At 45.8% G+C, this 21,594-nt stretch overlaps 1 protein-coding gene across 1 annotated transcript in view; it reads left to right on the forward strand.

The window, feature by feature from the left end:
• Positions 1–2,313: 2,313 nt before the first annotated feature.
• LOC128341609 (heparan sulfate glucosamine 3-O-sulfotransferase 3A1-like) overlaps positions 2,314–21,594 on the forward strand; it is a 102,253-nt gene continuing 82,972 nt past the window's right edge. Inside the window, exon 1 of the mRNA XM_053287939.1 lies at positions 2,314–2,737. Coding sequence (XP_053143914.1) covers positions 2,340–2,737 — 398 coding nt within the window. The 5' untranslated portion in view covers positions 2,314–2,339. The remainder of the gene's footprint in view (positions 2,738–21,594) is intronic.

A 21,594-nucleotide genomic window follows, 5' to 3' on the forward strand; every position in this document is an offset into this window, starting at 1 on the left:
ATTGGGAATATTGTTTATTCTTTTTTTAAGAATACCCTCTAACTTCAATTTCCTTGAAATAAAACCATAGTGGCTTACAAGAGAACTTTAAAACAATACCATGTCAGGGGAAAAAAATACGTTCCCACACATGTATCATTCTTCTATATCTGCATCACCTATTAATGTATTAACTAGCTGACCCTGCACAGAGCATATGTGCAGTCGTGCACTGAGCCTGAGGCATACCCCCGCCCGCCACAACTCTCTCACTCGCTCTCACCGCCCCCACAACTCTCACCACCCCCACAACGCTCTGCCCCCCACAACTCTTTCACTCACTCTCATCACACCCCACATCTCTTGCTGCACCCACACTCTCGCTGCTCCCCACAACTCTGGCCGCCCCCCACAACTTGCTCACTCTCTCCCCCCGCAACTCGCTCGCTCACTCTCCCCACAGCCCCCCCTATTTCTCTCTCTGTTCTCCATCTTTTGATCTCTGTCTCACAGTCCTTGCTTCCCCCCTGCCACTGCCAGGGACTGTCACCCGCTCACCTGACAGCCTCCGAGCTCCCTGCTCTCTGCCACTTTACGGCACAGCTCAGCCAACCGTCTGGTGTCCGCAGCCCCCAGAGCCAACTATCCAGCTGCGCCCAGCCTCCAAGCTCCCTGACACTTCACAGCACCCCAAGCCAAGTGTCAAACTGCTTTCTAGTTGCCTCGCAAAACTCCCTGCTGCTCTGAACTCTCTCCCCCTCTGTCAGCCAATCACCTCCTATCTGCCACGTCCCCACACATGGCCCATCTTGGAGAATTAAAAATATAGACAGATGTACAATTATAGAGCACGGGTGCAGACCAAAAACAACAACAACAAAAGTTTGAGGAGGAACTCTTCACTTAATTGTGGCCGTGGAGAAAATAGGAATTCAGTAAAATGGGTTGGGGAACTCCTGTGTTTAGCACCCCTAGAGCGAAGCATCTGTTTTATTACTTATTTGATTGATTTTGCTCCATGTAATATTGCAAGGAAGTGAGGGTGCTATAGGGAAAGTCCCACGAATTTAGTGGGGCTAAAATATGAGTAAACACCACGTACAGGATCATCACGTAAACATGGTTCTAATATCATTTCTGTTTGAATCTTAAAAGGTTCCCAGAATCCCAGCATCACACAAAAGCAACTCTAAGCTAAGAGACTGGAGCGGGTGTGTACATATTAGTTCGTGTTCCACCTCCCTTCCTACATACAGATCCGCCCTCTCTCCTTTTTCTAAATTTCATTGGTTCCTGGACACGCCAATCAAGCCTGGAGGTGCCTTTTGGAGAAGTTTTTGCTACAATCAAGAGCTCCACGTGTGGCAGCCGCTGGAGCAGCCGGGGAAAAAGAGAATCCCCCAGGAAAGGTGACAGGCGATTGGAAGGATTTTCGCCTACCTCTCCAGCCAGCCGTCAGTGCAAAGGGACGAGGAGCTAATGAGCCAAGTGGGCAAAGACAACGCGAACCAACCACGTTTTAATAAGCTTCAGCATCATCAGCGGCAGCAACCGTTGTGCCTCGGTACTTGCAAAAGAATCGCTACTTGAAGGATTCCAACCAGTTTCTCTGACGTCCAGAAAGCCCCAGTAGGGCTGCCCTGGGGTGAGAAAAGGAAACTATCTCGCCGGCTGGACGGGTTTTTCGATTTCCCCAGCAGCAGTAGCTGAGCCCGGGTGGATAGAGATCGTATAGGCAATGTAAGCTCTGGATCTCAGTCTTCCTGCTCGGGAGAAGGAGCGGCTGAGGGGAGATCTATCCTCTGAAAGGCTCCAGCAGATGATCCTTGCCTAAATGAAGTGCATCCAACTCTCGTCTGGATTTTCTTTCTCACGTTTGCCCCTAACTTCCCAGGATCTCCGCCTGGATGGAGTCTCGTACTAGGACACGCATTGCTTCTTTCGAGGCAGCTGCAGACAGTTCCCCGCTAAGATGCGCTGCTGCTTAATTCAGATGCGCCCAACAACTCCCTTGGCTCTTGCCCTGCCTAGCTACTCTCAAGGCTCATGCTTAAGTCGAGGGTAGCCGGGCTGAGACCCCGCCAGTCTCCTTTAGGGCCTTCTTCAACCCGATGAGCCCAGACCCCACCGCCTGCTCTCCCTTTACCGTTAGGAAGATCTCGCCATCTCGCTCGTGCGCTGGGATAATGCGCCCGTGAAGGTCCGCGCACCAAGGAAAATAGCCTCCCACCCCGCCATCCTTCTCAAAGCCAGCAGCGGGCCCCAATCCGGACCTTATGTCCATGGGGCAGCCCAGTCCCCGCTAGTGCTAAGTGGCTGAGCTTAGGGGGCGATGGCCCCGGCGCGGGGGGCCGCCTAGCATGGCCCGGGGAGGGGCGCCCCCCGCCTCATCGTCTGGCCCGGAGCCCCTGCCCCGCCGCGCCTTGCGGAAGCTGCTGCTGGTCCTCGGCTCCCTGCTCATGTCTCTCTACGCCAGTTACTGCCTAGCCGGGGCGGCGCGCGTCCTCGCCAGGGATCCGGCCCCGATTCCGGTCTCTCAGGGCGAGGAGGCGGCCGGCACGCCCCGGGATCCTTTGCTGCAACCCCAGCCAGGGGGAGAGGGCAACAAGCGGCTGCCCCAAGCGGTGATCATCGGCGTGAAGAAGGGCGGCACTCGAGCGCTGCTCGAGTTTCTGCGGGTGCATCCGGATGTGAGGGCTGCGGGCGCCGAGCCGCACTTCTTCGACCGCAACTATGGCCGGGGACTCGCTTGGTACAGGTATGTGTGTTGATGGGCTCCTCCTCCTATTGAACATAGAATTGGCCCCATCACAGTGCCAGGTGCTGTACAGGAGGCGGATGGGGCGTCTTTTCCCCTCCCTGTTCCGATGTTAAGCCTTCAGCGACAGCAGCGGGCGGTGTGGGGGATGGAGCGGGGCACAGAAAGGGCAAGCAAAGCACTTTTATGGCTGAGCAAGCTGTGTTCCACATATTAGATTTCTGAAAGAGAAATGGGGACAGGTGGGGTGCTCTTGTCTGTGGGGGGCATGACCCCCCCCCCAGCCTTGGTGGCAAGGGCGTAGCTAGGGGAGAGGGGGCTGTGTTCACTCTTCTCTCTGGTGGTCCCTCAGAGTGAGGGAGATAATGAAGAAAATAGGGAGGGGTGGAGCTGGGGGGGCCCTCAGAAGCTGGGGCCCCAGGTTCTTTGCTCAATTATAGCTACACCCCTGCTTGGTGGATTAACTGCTCATACCTTGGATCTCTCAGACAGTGTGGTGTTGTGAAATAGGGCAGGGGTGATGTTATGCTTTCTGAAGATCTTAAATGGCGGTGGGGGGGGGGAAGGTTCATTCACACAACAACCTATCCCACATATTTGGTTCTTCATTTCTCTTTTTAAAAGGTGCTGAAGGATTCAAATTCTGCTGTGGAAGCTGTGCTTGTTAATACTAAATGTGTGGGGACAGACTCTGTGGTTACTCTGTGGTGTGAGAGAGGGAAAGGGACTTGGCTCATGCTTGGCATTATTCCCTTCTTTGTTGACATATCCCCAGGAATGAGTCTGGTACTGAAAAAAAGCTTCTGGGTTTTGGTTCTGGTGAGCCTTTGGACACCATAAGCAGTGCCTCTCTCAGTCTCTAGAGTCTCCTGCATGCCATTCCTTACAAACCCACCTGTGAGCTTGCTTGCTTCCTTTCTAGGGGGCTCTAAAGTATGTGACTTGTCCTTCCCACAATCCCATCTGTCAGCCACGCTCTGAGATGGGATCCTCCCACTGTCTTGGATTAGAGCCTTGCATTCCAAACCTATGTCAAAATCTCACAAACCCAACTGTAATGAATGAGCACATATCCCTGGATCACTTTTTCTTGCCCTGAGTCGTTGGCATGAACCATCGGTTCCTAAGTTCTCTTCACAATCTCTCCATTGACCTGTATCTTCCCAGGAATTTGTCTTGTGTGAGAATGTTTCAATCCTGCATCCTTATCTTTCTGACTGGAGTTCTCGTAAAACAGCCTTCAGTTCTCAATCAAATGTCAAAGTTATCTTCAGCCTCCATGCTCTCTCCACATGCTAAGCTTTGGTCTTTCAGTCAAGTCTTTATAGGAAGATGGAGGGAGACCTCACAACATCTTTTCCACAAACACAGTCCCAAATCCCCTGCACAAAGGCAGGTAAGCGCAATATTCCACAGTAAAGGAGAGAGAAAGAAACGGTTGCTAGGTCTGGGTGTCTTTAATTTATTTAGGTACACCCTGATTTAAAGCGCTCTTCCCCCCCCCCCAGCACCCTAGGTTCACACCTTTCCCATGATTTCATCTTTCAACTTAATCCTGCCCTCCACCTGCTCCCTTCACCTTTATGCATAAGCCAGCACTTAGCTCCAAACATCTCACAAGGCCATCCCTAATAGAAACTCCCACTCCTCAAAAACACTCCCTTCACTCTCCCCACCTCCAGCACCAACCCCTCTCCATGTTGCCATTGCCATGATTTCTTTCACAATCTGTAGGAAGTCCTATAGATTTTAATAGAATAGACAAGTAAAGTGTGTTAGAACTGCAGCCTTAAAGAACCCCAAACTCTCCCATTCAGACTCCATCCCAGCCAGGCTATTTCCTAGGCCTCAAACCTTGCTATAAATAGTGTAAATAAATCAAATTGCTTTCTAGCCTTGCCCTCTCCCTGTAAATAAATCCTTAATTAAACTTCACACCCTTCCATGAACCCACTTTTTTTCCCAGAGCCATAAACCCTATTCTTTATATCTGACCTTTCCAGGCCTGTATCTGTCCTGAACCTTCCCCCTTATCTTCAGGGTCAAAGAGGAACTGTTAGAGCCTGATCAGCAAAACTCAATTAATCAAGGACTCAATTGGGATGGGGAGGTAGAAGAAGGGAAAGGCATTTCAGACTGCATTCCGATTCAGCTCATTTTCGCATGTGTTACAATGACTGCTTTTTAAATATGGAATATGCTTTTTGTGAAGTTACTTTGATGTAAGATAGGAAGAAAAAAGAGTTCTAAATTGCATATGCAAGTCACACAATATAAATTTTAAACTTCAAATGCAAAAGTTTTTGTGACCTCTGCAGTCTAAAAACTGATCTTTTCTTTTAAGTAGCAGTAGGTTTGAATGTTTTTTGGCTGTTGCTAACTTGTTCGTTCCTTTCTCAGAATTCCTATTAATTCTGTCTGCTAAATTAAAACAAACTGCAGGAGTAATACTCTAGCTTCTTTTCTTAAAAGGGATAGGCACAGCAAACATGTGTAGGCTGTACTTTTTACAAATGTATTTTGAAATCTGAAGAGTATGTTTTGAGAAGGCAGAGTTAAGAAATTCATCAGTTGTGTGGGTTTCTTTTGTGTGCTGTGATCTTTCTCAGAGCTCTTGATATCGCAACATTCTTGTCAATTGATAGTGTGAAACTGTGCAATTAACCACCTCTCTGTTCCTGTAATAGTTTAGCATGTCACTTTATCTTCTATCATGATAGCATTTATCACTCGGAAAGTGTGTATAGAATTGGAGCCTTAGAAGAGAACTTTGGACTATGCCAAAACAAGATGGGCCCAATCCAGATAAAGTTACTTGTACTTAAAACTCCCTGATTTCAATGAGTGTTAAGTTAGGCAATTGATTTCAACAGGACTTAAATGCGATTCACTTTCCCTTTAGTGGGACCTATGGTTGTTTGCAGAGACAGCCAAAGTCTTTCCTCAATTTCAATATCCATGCAATATCAATTGCACAATCTTGTATTTTTCCAGTAGTTGAACTACGATCTTTTTGCGGCAATGAGCAACAGTGTACAATCTTTTTAGTGTAATAATATTCCACCCCACACCCTACTGATGCCACGTTGTGAACTTCCTCAGTTCTTTAGAGAACAATTGTCTACCTTATTTTCAATTCTGCACCACTCAAGTGCTAGCAGACCTCTCTATGAAAGAAATGTTGTTCTTAATGTGTGAAAAGATTCTGGAAGTCCTAAGTGTCCATTGTATGTGTATTCATTTTTTGAATGAATGGAAATGTGTGTTTATTTAGTTCCTGTTCCACTTGTTCGAAAACAAACATGATGTGCGAATGGGGTTTAGTTTTAGAACTAAACTATGTTTTTATGGTGGCCACCATCTTGGCCCTTCTGTTTAGAGAACATATACTACCTACTGCAGCAGCAACCATATCAAAGCAAGACATGACAAAAAAGGGGGGGAGGAGGAAGAAAAAAGACTGGAAAACTAATACGTGACCAAACTGAATGGCTAACAAAATGGGGGGGGGAGTACAAAAACTTTAATAATGAAAACAAATAATGAAATTATTTTTTCTTGTACATCTGTCTTTCTATACAGTTATTCCTTTCAAACACTTGATTTTAGATTGTATTTTTCCTTTAAGCAAAGGCTTAGGAATAGATCGGACTTGGTCCAGAGTCAGATCTGGGTCCAAATCTCTGATGATCAGGCTACAAATGTGACAAGTAAAATGCAGTGTGACATATCATGCGTCATATGTGCATTGTTACATACATACATCACTTCCCCCCGCCCCTTTTGGAAGGGAAGGATTGTGTGAATTGGATGAATGGTATTTGTGAGTCAAATTGGAAACTTTTTGGCATTGCTTTGCAAGGGATCAACGTTGTTTGCCTATTTAGAGTGACAGCAGTGCTGTCAGAATGAGCTTTGTTCGTTCTCAGTCATGCCAAATGTAGCCAAATCCGTTTGGCTGTCTGTCATCATATGGCCCTCATTGGCTTCTGACCTGGATATGTGACTGAAACTGCCTAGGTTGCCCTGGTGGATGACCTATGCCATGAATTAGAGGGAGTGTGACTCTGTTGATCCTCTTGGACCTCTCAGCTGCTTTTGATATCATCAACCATGGTTTCCTTCTGGGATGTCTCTCTGGGTTGGGACTTGGGGGCACGGTTATATGGTGGCTCCGTTCCTACCTAGGGGGTTGTACTCAGAAGGTGGTGTTGGGGAATGCCTGCTCCACCCCTTGGCCTTTGGCCTATTGGGTGCTGCAAGGCTCTATTATGTCCCCCATGCTGTTTAACATTTGCATGAAGCCCCTGGGAGAGGTCATCCGTAGGTATGGCTGAAGAGCCATCAATATGCTGATGACACCCAGCTCTACCTATCTTTTAAGTGAGCAGACACCAGGGAGGCAGTGGATGCTCTGAACCGGGGCTTGGAGGCTCTTCTGGTCTGGATGGGGGCAAACAAGCTGAAACTCAGTCCAGATAAGAGGGAAGTGCTCTGGGTTCGTAGAACTGATCATTCAAGTAATGAGGTAAATCTGGAAGGGGTCACAATCCCTCTGAAAGAAAAAATCTGCAGCTTGGAGGTGCTTCTGGACCCAACGCAGTCCTTGCAGGTGGTGGTGGTGTGCAGAAGCGCCTTATACAAACTAGTGCTGGTACACCAGCTGCAACCCTACTTGGAGAAGTCGGACCTGACCTCAGTCACTCATGCGTTTGTAACATCCAGATTGTACTACTGCAATGTGCTCTACATGGGGCTGCCCTTGAAGACTGTTTGGAAGCTCCAGCTGGTTCAGAATGCTGCCACAAGGATGCTCATGGGCGCAAGTTGCTTCACGAGTATTATACCTGTCCTGCATCAGCTTCATTGGCTACCGGTCTGCTTCTGGGCTAGATTCAAAGTGCTGCTATTGACCTTTAAAGCCCTACACAGCTTGGGGCCGGGGTACCTGTCAGACCACATTAGTGCATATGAATCTGCCAGGGCCCTCCATTCATCATCCCTGCTCATGACCTAAATAACAGAGATCTGGTTGGCGGGGACTAGAGACAGGGCCTTTTCGGTTGTGGCCCCTCGGCTCTGGAAAGCCCTCTTTGAAGAGCTTCACCATACTCTCTCCCTTAGTGGTGTTTAAAAACCACAATCATTATTGAGTTAAAATTAAAACTGAAAATTATAAGAAGCTAAAGAACCTACCAAATGTAACAAAATAATAATAATGGGGCATTAAAAAGCCTCCTTAAAAGGTGAATTTTAAGATGTTTTTGATCTAACAACTTTTTTTGTTTAATTTAGTTAATTTTATTACTTGTGTCTATCTTATTGTTGTGAGCCACCCCGAGCAGTAGTGCACTGGAGGGACAGGGTATACATATTTTAAATAAATAAATTATAAATAAATCATGATGTCATCCTGCTCATTGCTTGATACCTGATTGGTAGGGATCACGTATGTGACAGAAGAGTAATCTGAAGAACAAAAATAGGAGAGAAGCAACAGCAGACAGGAAATGACAGCAAGTTTGGGAAGGAAAAAAAAAACAGAACAGTCTCATCATAATTGAGTAATGTCCCCAATCAATATTTTAAACACCCTGAAAATGTAAACTTTTGACTTGAAATTCAAAATGGGTGAACATTTGGCTTAATCCTAGCATGCGTATGTAGATGCACACTGCCCATGTCACACTTTACATTGTTGTATGAGTGTGCATGTGCTCATCATTCCATTGCATGTGCAAGATTCCCCATTGTGGTGCGTATTTATTTATTTATTCATTCATTCGATTTCTATACCGCCCTTCCAAAAATGGCTCAGGGCGAATTACACAGATAAATAATACATAAATAAGATGGCTCCCTGTCCCCAAAGGGCTCACAATCTAAAAAGCAACATAAGATAGACACCAGCAACAGTCACTGGAAGTACTGTGCTGGGAGTGGGTAGGGCCATTTACTCTCCCCCTGCTAAATAAAGAGAATCACCACATTAAAAGGTGCCTCTTTGCCAAATTAGTATGAAGCCACTTTAAAATATACATGTGTTTTTAATAGTCCCTTGAAATACTGATTTTGTTTAAGATTAAGGAGATATTTTTCACTTACAGGTTTTGCCATTACAGTGCAACATACGTGTTGTTGACTATTGCTTTATGAAACCTATCTCAAATCTATCTTTAATTGTTAAAAACAAAATAAGCTTGATTCCCCATGGTGCCCACCACTAATTTAACTTGGAAATCACGTGTTTCTGTTTACTTAAGTTTCCTTCTCCATTTGTCTGGGGGTATGGAATGTCTGCAGTCCTGACCTCCTCCATTTATTTAAATAAACCACTTTCACAATGGTAGAATGTTGAGAAATCTAATAAACATTGGTTGTAGGAGGTACCTGCAAAGACAGCTTTAATCAAGTCCTATCCGATATTTTGTAAGAAAACATTTTTCATTTGTTGAGAAAGGGACACAAAACATGAAGGAGGCCTCCACAATGTGAAAATAAACATGAAAGCCATAGGGCAATTGTCTTATTTGCAATTTGCATTGTTTAGATGGTTTTCCCACGTGCTTCTGTCATTTAAAGTTAATAAAGTTGTGTCCTCTGGCTAGTTAATATGAAAATAGCTTGTTGCCTCAGCAAGCAATTTGTCTTTGTTGCACAGCAGAAATGATTTGTTTCCCATCGGATACTCAAGTATAAAACAAAGGGCTCTAAGGCTGGGATTGGTGCACACTTAACAATGAAACATACTTCCAAATTATCATCAGTAGGCCTCCCTTCAGTGTAAAAGTGTTGAATCAGGATTGTAATGGAAAGCTGCAGTCCTAGGGCAGCATCCAGACTAGTCATTACTAATCACTCTTGAAATCAGTGGGACAAGTTACCCTTTGGCTACTTTAAGTAGCATTAATTTTGATGGGACATCACTTACTTAGTCTGGATAAGTCCCACTGGCTCCCTTACTAGGGAGTGACGCCTATTGAACTTAAGGGGGCTTACTTCAGCATAAGCATAACATGCCCTGCTGGATCAGGCCCAGGGCCTATCTAGTCCAGCATCCTGTTTCACACAGTGGCCCACCAGATGCCTCTGGGGAGCCCACAGGCAGGAGTTGAGGGCATGCCCTCTCTCCTGCTGTTGCTCCCCTGCAACTGGTATTGGGAGGCATCGTGCCTCTGAGGCTGGAGGTGGCCCATAGCCACCAGACTAGTCTCCATTGATAGACTTGTCCTCCATGAATTTGTCTAAGCCCCTTTTAAAGTCATCCAAGCTGGTGGCCATCACCACATCCTATGCTTAGGATCATGCTGCGCATCTCATTCTGATGTGGCCTGCATTCTAGATACTCCTCTAGCTGAGCCTGTTAGTTGACTCAAAGAGTGATAGCACAGGCAACAGCAGAGTAAGTCTTTTTTAGAAATTTGGACTGTCACTGAAGAAGTGTTCCTGGAATTGGGAAACGGAAAGCATTGTGTGTCTCCCAATTCCACAGATTCGATAGTATATAGAAGTCCTCCCTCCCACCTCCGCAAGGGTAAGGACTTTGTATTCCTGAAACCCAAAGCTGCCTGTGGAATTGTATTTTCTTAACTGTGCATTTATCCAATTTTGCATGCCTTGAAAGAGGAAACATTAAAACTTCTGAGGTTTCTACAATTATTTTTAAGTACATTTTTCTTGACTTTGAAAATAAACACCTGACTTTGAGGACAGTGTGTGGCCATAATGTTTGGCTGGCATTCAGGAAATCTGTTTCTCTTAGGTTGTGATCCTAAGGAGACTTGGACATAAGTTCCACTGCAGTCAGGGAAATGTCTTTGAGAGAAAAAGCTGCATACAGAAACTTGCCGGGGTGACAAATGCGGAACTGGATTCAGGAGCAGCCACATACATTACCACCCAAAAGATTTCTTGAATTAATATTAATCTTTGCAGATGGAATTGATCTTGGAATGATTTTGATATATGCATATTTCCATTGTACAGTGTTTATCATATAATTCACCACCTAAAATACCTTTCACCGTGTTATACATAAACCACATAGAGATGGCATGCAGAGATGAGCAAAGTTCACATGTGTACTTTGGGAGGTACTCAAGATTAAATTGGACAAATAGTCTATTTCAAGAGCACTCCTCACAGTTGCCTTTAAAGAGCATTTGCTACCTCTGCACCAGCCACACTCAGATATTCAGTGCAGCTAACCCAGCCCTTTTAAAGCAAGGAGACGCATACATTTTGTAATGTATACTTTTTGTATAACCAGTGAGTTGGCCAGACATCGGTGCTCTTGAGGAATAATTGCATACTAGCGGAACCTGCAGAGAGCATCTGTGCACTCTTTGGGGCTGGCGGTTCCCCCTCCCCCCACCTTCTACCCCAGTCTCTCCTGCCCTCCCTCTTGCCTCCTCTTCCTGGCGGTGCTGCCACCTCCATCTCGCGTGGCCTTTCGAGAGTTCCACTGCGAAGTGCTTGGCAATGCATCCCCATGGTCAGCTAAGAAAATTAATAATATAGATTATCTGAAGCATGAGGTGGGATGTGTGCTTGCATCCCATACTTTTCCTAAATGGTGCCCCTGAAACTTCAGCATGAGGATATTGATCTGATTGGAATTAGAGTTAACAGTATGTATGTATTTGTTGGGAGACCTAGCTGTAGCTGTGACTATCATTATGCATGAAGGGCCACAGACTTTTTAGAAATAAGATGTCTGAATGAGAAGAGCCTTTGAAACTTTATTTGAAGAGATCCTATATGTGCCTTCAGCATTGCTACAGGCTTGGGAGATCCACCCATTCATGTTTTTCAATAGGCTTATCTTTTGGAATCTTTACTTTTCCTTCTTGCATTCGATGACCATATAGAACTAATTTTGGATTTTAGCTCTAACGAAATTGTACTGGATTTATGTTTAGCAACAGTACGGTTGGGAAGTGCACAGGTGGTAAGGATTGTTCTATGAGCACTTCAGAGCCAACAAAGCACTTAAGCATTTGCTTAAAGTAAGTTCATTGTCACAGAAGAAAGCAACTCTGTCTGTTTCAATTGAAGGGGGACTATCAATCAGGACGACTCTGTAGTAAGGTTTACGGATGCTGTTCTTCCCTCATTAAAGCTCAACCTGAAAGCACATCACAAGTGTGGAAACCTCCTTTTTAATGAAGCTCCAAGCCGTTCAACTGAACAAATGCAATGTTATGGATATTAAGCTAGAATATAGTAGTGAGCACAGTGGAGTTAAAAGGGGACACAATGTGGAGTTTAAAGGGGACACAGTGGTTGAATTCAGATGTAACATGAAATTGGAGGTGAGTGAATGCGCTCACCTCAATTTTAAACTGTGGCCAAGTTTAGATGAAATATGAAACTGGAGGTCCCATCGCCTCTGGTTTCGCTAGCCGAACGTCTGAACCTGGTGAAATACAGTTAAAGGGGGAAATGGACCCACAGGTTCCCTCCCCAAACTCCATTTGTCACCTTGGGTTATCTTTAGGTTTTGTTGTCCAAATCTCCATTATGTCTGTGGCAGTGGTACATTCAAACATGGCACCACAGTTAGCCTTCTCCCAAGCCACAGTTGAGGGAGGAAGGTCCTCCCTTCCTTTGGCTGCTATTGGCTGTGCTGGCTGTCCAGAAAAGGAGTAAGCCCACAAGCCATCTCCCCTGCCTCTCTGCAGTCTCACTGACTACAGAAAGTTCCCTCTCCCCAACGTATGAATGTGGATGGGAGAGCAGGGGAAGAGGTGGGTGGGAATGGGGTTCCATATTGTGTCTGAATAGTGCCACCAAATTGCACTTCAGATTTTCTTCACCAACCTCTGGTTCCAGGAGAGGAGAGCCCCTCCTTGCTGCTTGGCTGCCAAGGCCAATCCCAGCAAGCTCTACAGCCAGACTGCGGGTAAAGTGTCAGTACTTCAGCAGAGTGGCTGCAATTGGACACAATCTTGAAGGGGATGTACCAAGCATGATCATGCATTTTTGGAGCCACCCACCTGCCCTCGGCATAGAAAGGGCATTTATATCCCTTTAGTTGCCATGCCAGTGCTTCTTCAGACATCAGTGGCACTGCTGGCCTCCTAAGAGCCCTGCACCTAAGTAGTCCCACACAATCACAGTTTGGAGGTGGGGTGGGCTATCCCTTTCATGAGAGGGCAGTCTACTCGGGAGGACTATGGGGCTTTAAGCCCTAGGTCTCACATTGGACTGCATGCTCACAAATTGAGCTAATCCAAGAATGGGGGCCACAATTGTGTGGGGCCCCCAACTCTCCATGGTAAAACGTAGAACAGAAGTGCTGCGACACCCCCGCCTCTTCCCTGTGAAACCTTGCCCACAACCTAAGGAGATGTAGACACTTCATGTGCCGGAGCCTGGCTGCATGTGTGGACTAAATGCATTCAAAATTCCCGGGATTGGTCTGGCATTGTGCTGTATGCAGATTTGCTGGTGTGGGGAATCACGGGAGAGGGGATCCCCGATTTCCAGGGACCCCAGGTCACTGTTTTATAGCAAAAGCAAGGGTACACATGCCCACATGTATGGATAGGCTAGTAGGGGGCAAGCTTTACAGCTATTTGGTGGCAGTTGCCAAGACAGGGAGAGCAGTCTCCGGGATACTCATCCCTGCAACTTTCCTCCATACAGCAGCCTGGCTCAATATAGAGCCCCAGTGGCCTGACAGTCTCGTGAGAGATCTGTCCTTGCGAGAAGGGATTGTTTTGTAACAATAACAACACATTATTAGAAATTTGGTTTAGCAATTCTCTCTCCTCCACTCTGATGCTTCTTCTCATGAGTTGTGAGGGGGTGTCTGCATGGCCTTGCACTCCACGAGTGCGGTCTGCCTCATGTCGACATCCATCATTATCATAGAGAAGGATTTTCCCTTCTCAGTGATGGCAGTGCTGATCCTGCTGCCCAGCCCTTCTCATGAGGGAACCACAAACAAAACTGTAATCCCTAGGGCCCCTCTCACTCAACCTTCCAGTGAGGAAAAAACAGAACTTGGCTGCTTGGTTGGGGCTGCCTTTTAAACCCAACCTTGGGTACCTCCTCCAAGCCATTTGTTCCCTTCCTGGCACTTTGATGGGGTGCCCGGCTTATGTTGCCACCTGGACTGTTTGTGCTTATGAACAGACATCATTTTCACTTCGTTCTTGGGGAGTAAAGCACTTAGTGCCTCTCCTATCATCCCGTCCCCTTTCCCTCCTGCTTGCCAAGTAGGGTAAGCAAGGGAGAGAGTGGGAAGAAGGAATGCCCCTGTGTCTGTGCCACTTCACTGGCTGATGAGCTTGGGATGGGACTTGGCGGTGTCCTTGTTGCCAGGCAACCATAGCTGGATAGGTGACAGGAGGGGCTGGGCTGGTGCTTGGAGAGGCAGCCAGAGAGAAGTGCTACATCCATGGAGCAGCCACATTCCTGGGCAAGTCTGCACCACCGTCTCTATGAGTGCAATTTGAAAATCAGCACAAAACCACAGTTATGGTGGTGGCTGGGATCAGACGTAACACTTCAGCTGCCAAACTGGAAGTCTCAGCAGCAAACCTTTGTGCAAACTGAAGGTTCAAATTGGAGTTTCGCGAAGCAGACTGTAAGCCGCTTTTGGATTGAAACTGTAGTTTCACAGATTTGGACGTAATGGAGTTCCCTGTTTAATTCTGCCCGGTGGTTTTGTCTTACAGATGAATTCGGCCAATGGCTTTAATGTCAGTTTGAAGTTGTTCTCTTGGGATTTTTTCCATGTAGACTAATAGAAGAGGACAACAGTGACCCCTACAGTTTGAAAAATATGAACAGATGTACTAGAAATTTAGTAAGGTAGTGACAGGAGCACAGTTTCAAAATAGGGCTAAGAATGAGTTTCATGTTGCTTTTCTAATGGAAAATTAAGCATTTAGTATCATTGTTGCCAGAAGCTGAATAAATCTGATTAGGCTTCTTAAAAAAAATAAAATAAACACACTAATTTTGATGACTATAGGAACATAGAGACAGTGCTTCTAGCAAATCTCGCTGCTAACCAGTTAAAGTCCCACTGATTGCTTATGGATCAGAACAGGAAATGCAATGTGTCTCTAGTCCTGTGTGTTGACTCAAGGGGAGCAAAGTCTCCCTTGCCATCCGCTAGAGTACATTTCTTCTCTTGAAAACGTAGATCACCTACAGAGACATTTATTTAAAAACAAATTCTCTGTGCTTTAATTTGGAAGCCCTGGTACTTACATGGATGAATCCATGTGAGTTGAATACTGCGGTGAATATTGAAGCTGTACTCTCTGCTTCATGTCTACAAGTTACTAGGTTTACAAGAGAAAAGAGTTGAGGCAGGGGAGGGGGACGCATGCCACAAAGGTCTCATTGATCTAAAAATTGAGGAATCTCTGAACAAGTCTATTGAGTAGGCAGAGTTCAATAGCAGGTGAAGCTTCCCTCCACCTCCCTCCTCGTGTGTAATATGACTTCATAAAGCCCGAGGGGGAAGCAAACCTTCTGTAGGTTGTGTTAAAGTGTATGGGAGTAATCCAGTCCAGTGACAAAGGGGAGGGGTGGAAGCGAAGAAATCATTACCAAGGGCATTAGGTTGAAGGGTTGTTTTGAGAGGTGCTGTTTTGCTCTCTGATCCTTTGTTTCGTCAGCCGCAGATTTAGTTGCCGGCTGGAATGCCATTATCCCGTCAGTCACACCAAGAGCATCTATTTTGTATGTTTCAATCTTGCCTGCCTTTGTAAAGCTGCCACTGGATTTGCTAGAGGAAAGAATGCCGCTATCTTAGACAGCGGACTGCAAGAAGATGAAAGATAATTCAGTGCACTATTCTTTCAAGCATGTGTGTGGGGGGTTAAGTATTGGCACTCCTTGACGTCTCAGATCTGGGAAGTTCTGTATCCTCTAATTAATACTGTCTCTCTTTCTCCCCCTCCCCCAACCAAGGCAAAGGGGGATAGTGGGAATCAAAGTGAAGGGAGAAGTTTTCAGTTCCTTGAGAGGATTTGGAGAGAAGCCTGTTTCAGCAGCTGGAGGCAGCTGCAGAGCACTGCTTCCTGTATAGCTTCCCATCCACAGCGCCTCAAGTTCTTCCTCATGGAAGCTTGAGCTGGAATCTGAGCCGTGGGGCCTAAAATGTTTGGCTGCAGTTGCGAGATGTAGGCGTCTGAGATGGCTTAGCAAACTGGAGGGTTCAGAGGGCCAGAATGTTGTCCATCACAGCTCTTGTATGATGTAGTGCTGTGCAAGCTGCACAAGGAAGGTGTACTTTGCATCCTCTTGACTTAAGTGGCATGGAGTTGAAGCAGGGGTGTGGGGGGAGCAATTCGGGGTGTGTGTTTAGGTCTTGGTAAGAAAAGGAGCGTGTCCAGATATTTTGACTCTGCTCAGTTGAGTCTCCTTGGCAGAAATCAGGAGCAGACATTGGACTTGCATGCCTCCTCTTAGGGCCTCTTATCAAGAAGCAACAAGGGTTCATTTCCCCAAGGTCAGGGTAAAATCCTGCATTCAAATAACTGGGATTTCCCATTCAGGTGCTCACCTGCCCACAGCGAAGGGGAAAGGAGGAATGAGAAGGTAGAATGCAAACCCATTTCCTTTTCCAAGGGTCATCCTGGGTGCAGGGGAGAGAGAGCATCTGAATATTAGCAAGCTGGCTCAAAACCACTCTGTGAAAATATCTATTTAACTGCTGCATGTAAACAGCAAAGGCCCCTTGACTTTCTGCAGAGGAAATACTCCAGCAGTTATAAGCCTCTGCCAAGCATAGTTACATTTGCTGTGACATCTCATGTCAGGAAGGAGAGTGGAACAGAGTGGGGAGTGCTCAGGCTCACTGCTCATGTAATGGCAGAGCATGGTTTGCCATTGCATCAAAACCAGCCCACTGTAATCGGTCTTGCCCGACTTCCTCCCTTAAAACAACCATCTGAGCTCTAATCACTCACTTAGGAACAAGCTGTTTTCCTAGGTGAGATTACTTTTCGTTTTAAATCCTTTCAAGTAAGATTTTAAAACTCAGAGTTGGAAAGTAGAGATTTGGTTTGATATGCTAATTGCATTGCCAAGTGTTGAACTAGACTTGTCTTCCTTTTTAAAAACTGAGATTGCCTTTTTGTTTTCTGCTTTGTCCCCTGACTCCTCCAGTCAATAGCATGTGCAAAAACGTTGATTATTTCTGTTTTATTTTTGATGGCTGCAGGGCATTGTTGGCTGTGGGTGAACAAGTAAAGCCTTAGTACCCTTAATACTTGAAGCTTTTCTTTGTGTCCCTTGAATGAAAATAGTAACACTGACTTAAATGCATTTTAAATATCTGGGTGCATTAATGATAGCTCCTTGAGCATTACTACTAGGCCTGTGCAAGTATCTGGCTTCAAATAGCCAGAGCCGAATACTGCACACAGCTGGTGCAATGTCAGTGCTTGCTTGTGTGTGGGACCAGGCTGTCATACTGACCAAGTAAAGCCTTAGTACTGAGGGCCCCTGAAAGAGCACAGAGCCATTTCAGCACCACCTTGAAAAAAATGAGCAGTTGGCTCAATGGCAAATGTTCCCGAAAGAACTACACTTTCCACCACTTCCTCCTCGCCTTCCATGATATTGCTGAAGCACATAAGGACTCTGTGCTCTTTAAGAGGCCCCCAGTACGGTAAGCAGAGCATAGAGAGGTGAGCATTGGAAACTTGTGTCTCTACATGGTGCCAGCAGGGCTGTGCACATTATTTGGCTTTGGCTTTTCAAAGACTGAATAATTCCACATGACTAGCTATTATTTTATTGTCTTTCCTTCTCCTTTTCTGACCCCATCACATCCCACAACTGGCTCTGTGTGTACACACACCTTTATCCCTGGTATACCTTGTTCAGACATTACATTGTATGTGCATACAGGTGTCTGTAACATACACACGTTTTTGAGTGAGTGAGTGACTGCGCGTTCATTTAAAAAAGTGAACTTGGGTACAGTCCCCTCAAATGCAGAGTACACACAGGAGGTGTACTACTGTGTGTGTATTGACCATAATGTGTGAATACCTCTATGTGCTTACAAAACTGTGTGTACACTGTACACAGACTGTATGGGTGTTGAACATAAATAAAGATGTGGATATATTCTTATCCATGCATTCCTGAATCACTGTCAATAGTGTGTGCTGTATCTAAAACCTTCAGTATTCTGTCAACAGTATCTAGGAAGGCTGCCTTCTCACAACCAAGACAGTTGTTATTATTATTATTATCATCATCATCATCATCATCATTGATTCGATTTCTATACCACCCTTCCAAAAAGGCTCAGGGCGGTTTACACAGAAAAATAATAAATAAATAAAATGCTAGTATATCCTGCAAGGGAAATCATGGTTGTTCCAGAATGTGCTTCTAAGATGCCCTCCTTCAGCCAGATGGTGATCCTTTTGCCTATAGCCTGGCTTCAGGCATAGAATCATATAAAAGCAGCTGTTGTGAGCTTTTGAACTCTGACCTATGTTTTCAGGGGTCGGGGTTTTCACAGACTGGCTGGCTGTGGAACTGGTAGGCAGCATTTAAATCATACTGTATCCTGTGTTTGCGCCACAAGGTGATGGGGGAGGGAAGTGGTTTCAAGGCTGCAAGATCATACATCTTTAGAAGTAACTGAATTAATTTATGGCATGAATGAAATGTCATATCTCAGACTATTTGAATGTGGCATATGGGAGCAAGGTGAAATCTGTGCAGTGTGATCAGTATAGGGTACCAGACTTTTGTGTTCAGTTCCTCCAGAGCCTCTGAGATTCTTGGGAGACATTAACATATTTTATGATGACAATCTTGTAATGGCAGCTGGCACTTTTGCTGACCAATATCATGATATCACAGATTATTGTCTCTTATGATGTCATCAAACTAATTTTTTGTGGTGGCTGTTATCATGAATGCATACATTTATCACTCTTCACCCATCTGTATTCCTCTTCACCCATCTGTAAGATGGTCACACATTTTCACCTGCAAGATCCCCATCTATGGAGCCAGCCATTCCAATAATCCCACATCTCTCTAGCCTGCCTACTGGGTTGACACATGCGCCACCTACATGGCCTGCAGCAGATAGATCATTACGCAGCTGACCTGGCAGCTCATGGTCTTTCTACTCTTTCAACTACTGCCAAGTTTGGTACTTTCAGTCACCTCTGTTTAGCTGGTCACTCTAAACACATGATAACGTGTATTGAAAAATGAAAAATTTATTACTCTAACGGCTGTAAGCTTGTGTGTAGAGAGGTTGCTACAGGGTGTTAAATGGTGCTCAATCCAAATGAAATCACGTTGACCATGTGCCTTAAGAAAGCCGAAGCCATTGTCATCTCTGTTCTGTTTTTAGTATTCGCTGGGGAGTTTGCACAGCTTTTGATGCCTTGTCATCTTGCTGTGTGATGTTGAGTGCCATCTAGTGTATGTGTTTGGCAGAAGAGTTAAAAATACAAATGCAGCACACTTCCAACACTACAGGAGTTTACAAGCTGTTCTGGGATAAAATTAACTTTTTAATAAATCAAAAAGGCACTCTCAAATTGTGAATGTGTTGTTTACAGATAAATACTGGCATTGGGCTAGCTGCATCATTTATTCAAATTCTGTACAGAAGCAATAAACTGGTAATTGCAATCTTCTCTGGATAACTCTTGAGAACTTGAGAGATAGACCTTTTCATTCAGAATTGCATTTCTAGTGCAGGCCTTGATAATTGCTGGTCGCTTGGTTGTCGTTGTGACTAGAATTTTCATCTTGAAGCCTAGAGACTGAGCTGTCTTAAGGGGGGCTATGGTGGTGGTGCGGCACTGAAGTGCAGAAGATTTTAGTGATCCTCACTAGCAACAAGAGTCAGTAACAAAGAGAGTCATTAAGACCCTTGCAGGACCACTAGGTACCTTCTTGCTCCTCTCCTCTCCCCTTTCTTCCACCATGCTGCCATGGTTGCAACCAGCAGGCTTCACCAAAGGAGGAGACGACAACTGAAAATCTGGCTAGTCCCATGGAGCATGGCGAAAGGAAGGGCACCAGGCATAGAGGTACTTACTGCTGACAGGGTTTTGAGGTGCAGAAAAGCCCCGTCTAAAACATGTGACTTGCCCACCCCGGAGAACAAAATGCTTTGGGCTTTGCAAAGGTCCCTCCCTCTCCTACCTCTCTAATGCCATTTGGGGAGAGAAAGAGCAGAGGGGAGAAGGAGGGATCTTTGCAAAGCCAGCTACAGTTTGTTCTTGGGGTTCAGCAGACAGTTGACAACATGTTTTGGGCAGGGCTTCTCCACACCCTCAGTGTAGAGAGTTTTGCCAGGCCGCTCTCATTCCCTTTGCTGAGTCAGGCATGGCCAAAGCTTGCTGTGAAGGAAGGAAGGAAGGAAAGAAGGTGCCAACCAATCAGCCCACCTTGATCCTCTCTCCCTTTTTAGGAGGACAGTGGTCATGATCCACTCTCTCCCCCAACCCCTCTGCCCTACCCACTGGAATGAGCAGCAGTGCAAGAAGAGCCTTTGTGGTCTCCAGTGAAGTTGGGGTGTGGGGAGACGGAATAGTTTTGGAGAGGGATTGGTAAGGAGAGAGGTCGAGGTGGACATTCTTCTGGGTCTATGACAACTTGCTGCGGTCAACTGGCCACTGGTCAATTGGACATGGCCAACTTGCCACAGGGACAACTCGCTGCAGGGAACAACACAACTCCGCCCGCAAGCCCATCCTGTCACTTTGGCTTTCGATCCAGAGGGGACAAGCAGGAGGGAGGCGAGAGGAAGCTAAATTTCCACCTACCACCCACCAAAGCTTGTCTTTCATGTTCTGCAGTGGAAGGAAGAATCTCTCTGCATCCCTACCTGTGGGGTTGTGCCTCATGAGAAGTGAGGCCACACTCCATTCACTGTGACTACAAAATGGCTGTGATGAGTGCCATAAGGGGATGCTTCCCAGAAACAGCTCTGGCAAAAATAAATTAATAGATAAAAGCCTAACAGTCTGCACAGTCCTGCAGAGTGAATGATTGGCGTGACATCTTGATATCTTCTCTGCCATTTAAGCAGTTTTATGGTGGGCCGTAGGGTGCAGTGAGTTGTACTTTCCTGCAGAGAATTTAAAAAACAACAATACAACATGCACACACAACTTGGCCAGGAAATCTCCTCCTAAGAATCTCCTCACACGGTGCATCATTATTGGAGCGGGGGGCGGGGGGGAGGCAACGCGCCCTGGCACCCTGACCCTCAGAGCTCCCAGCAGGAGCAGGAGCTTGTCTGTGTGGGTGATCTGCCTACCCAAGGTGGAATAATTGCTTGTCTGCGGGGAAGATACATTAAACCAGCCTTCCCAGAGGCCTTCCCTCTAGCTCTCCTCACTGCTCATGAGAAAAGGCTCAGTCTCTAGTCAGTCTCCCTGCCATGAGCAAACAGTAGCCGCTGTGCTTTCCTTTTAAATATTCAGATTATGTAAGCATTACCGCCCACTTTACCTTTTCTGCTGTCCTCATGAGTGACTGGGCTTGAAAGGTTATAAGGAGGCAAGATTTGGCTGAAGGTGGAGGAAGGGAACATGTGGATTTTATTAATGCCATCTCCCAACTCTGTTTTAAAACGTTAACCCATTTGAACAGTGGTTTAGCTGCTAGAACTGAATGCATTGGTGGTTTGGGGTTTTCTCCCTCTTAGTAAAAACATAAGGAGAGCTCTACAAAGTCAGACCAAAGGCCCTGCTAGTTCTGCATTGTCGATCATAGAGCAGCTATCCAGATGCCCCCAAGAATGCCACAAGTAGGGCATGGATGCAGTGACCCTTGTTTACATAGGAAGCTGCCATAGATGGAATCAGACCATGGGTCCATCTAGTGCAGTA

Source organism: Hemicordylus capensis, chromosome 2 (assembly GCF_027244095.1).
Source record: "Hemicordylus capensis ecotype Gifberg chromosome 2, rHemCap1.1.pri, whole genome shotgun sequence".
Taxonomy (NCBI): Eukaryota; Metazoa; Chordata; class Lepidosauria; order Squamata; family Cordylidae; genus Hemicordylus; species Hemicordylus capensis.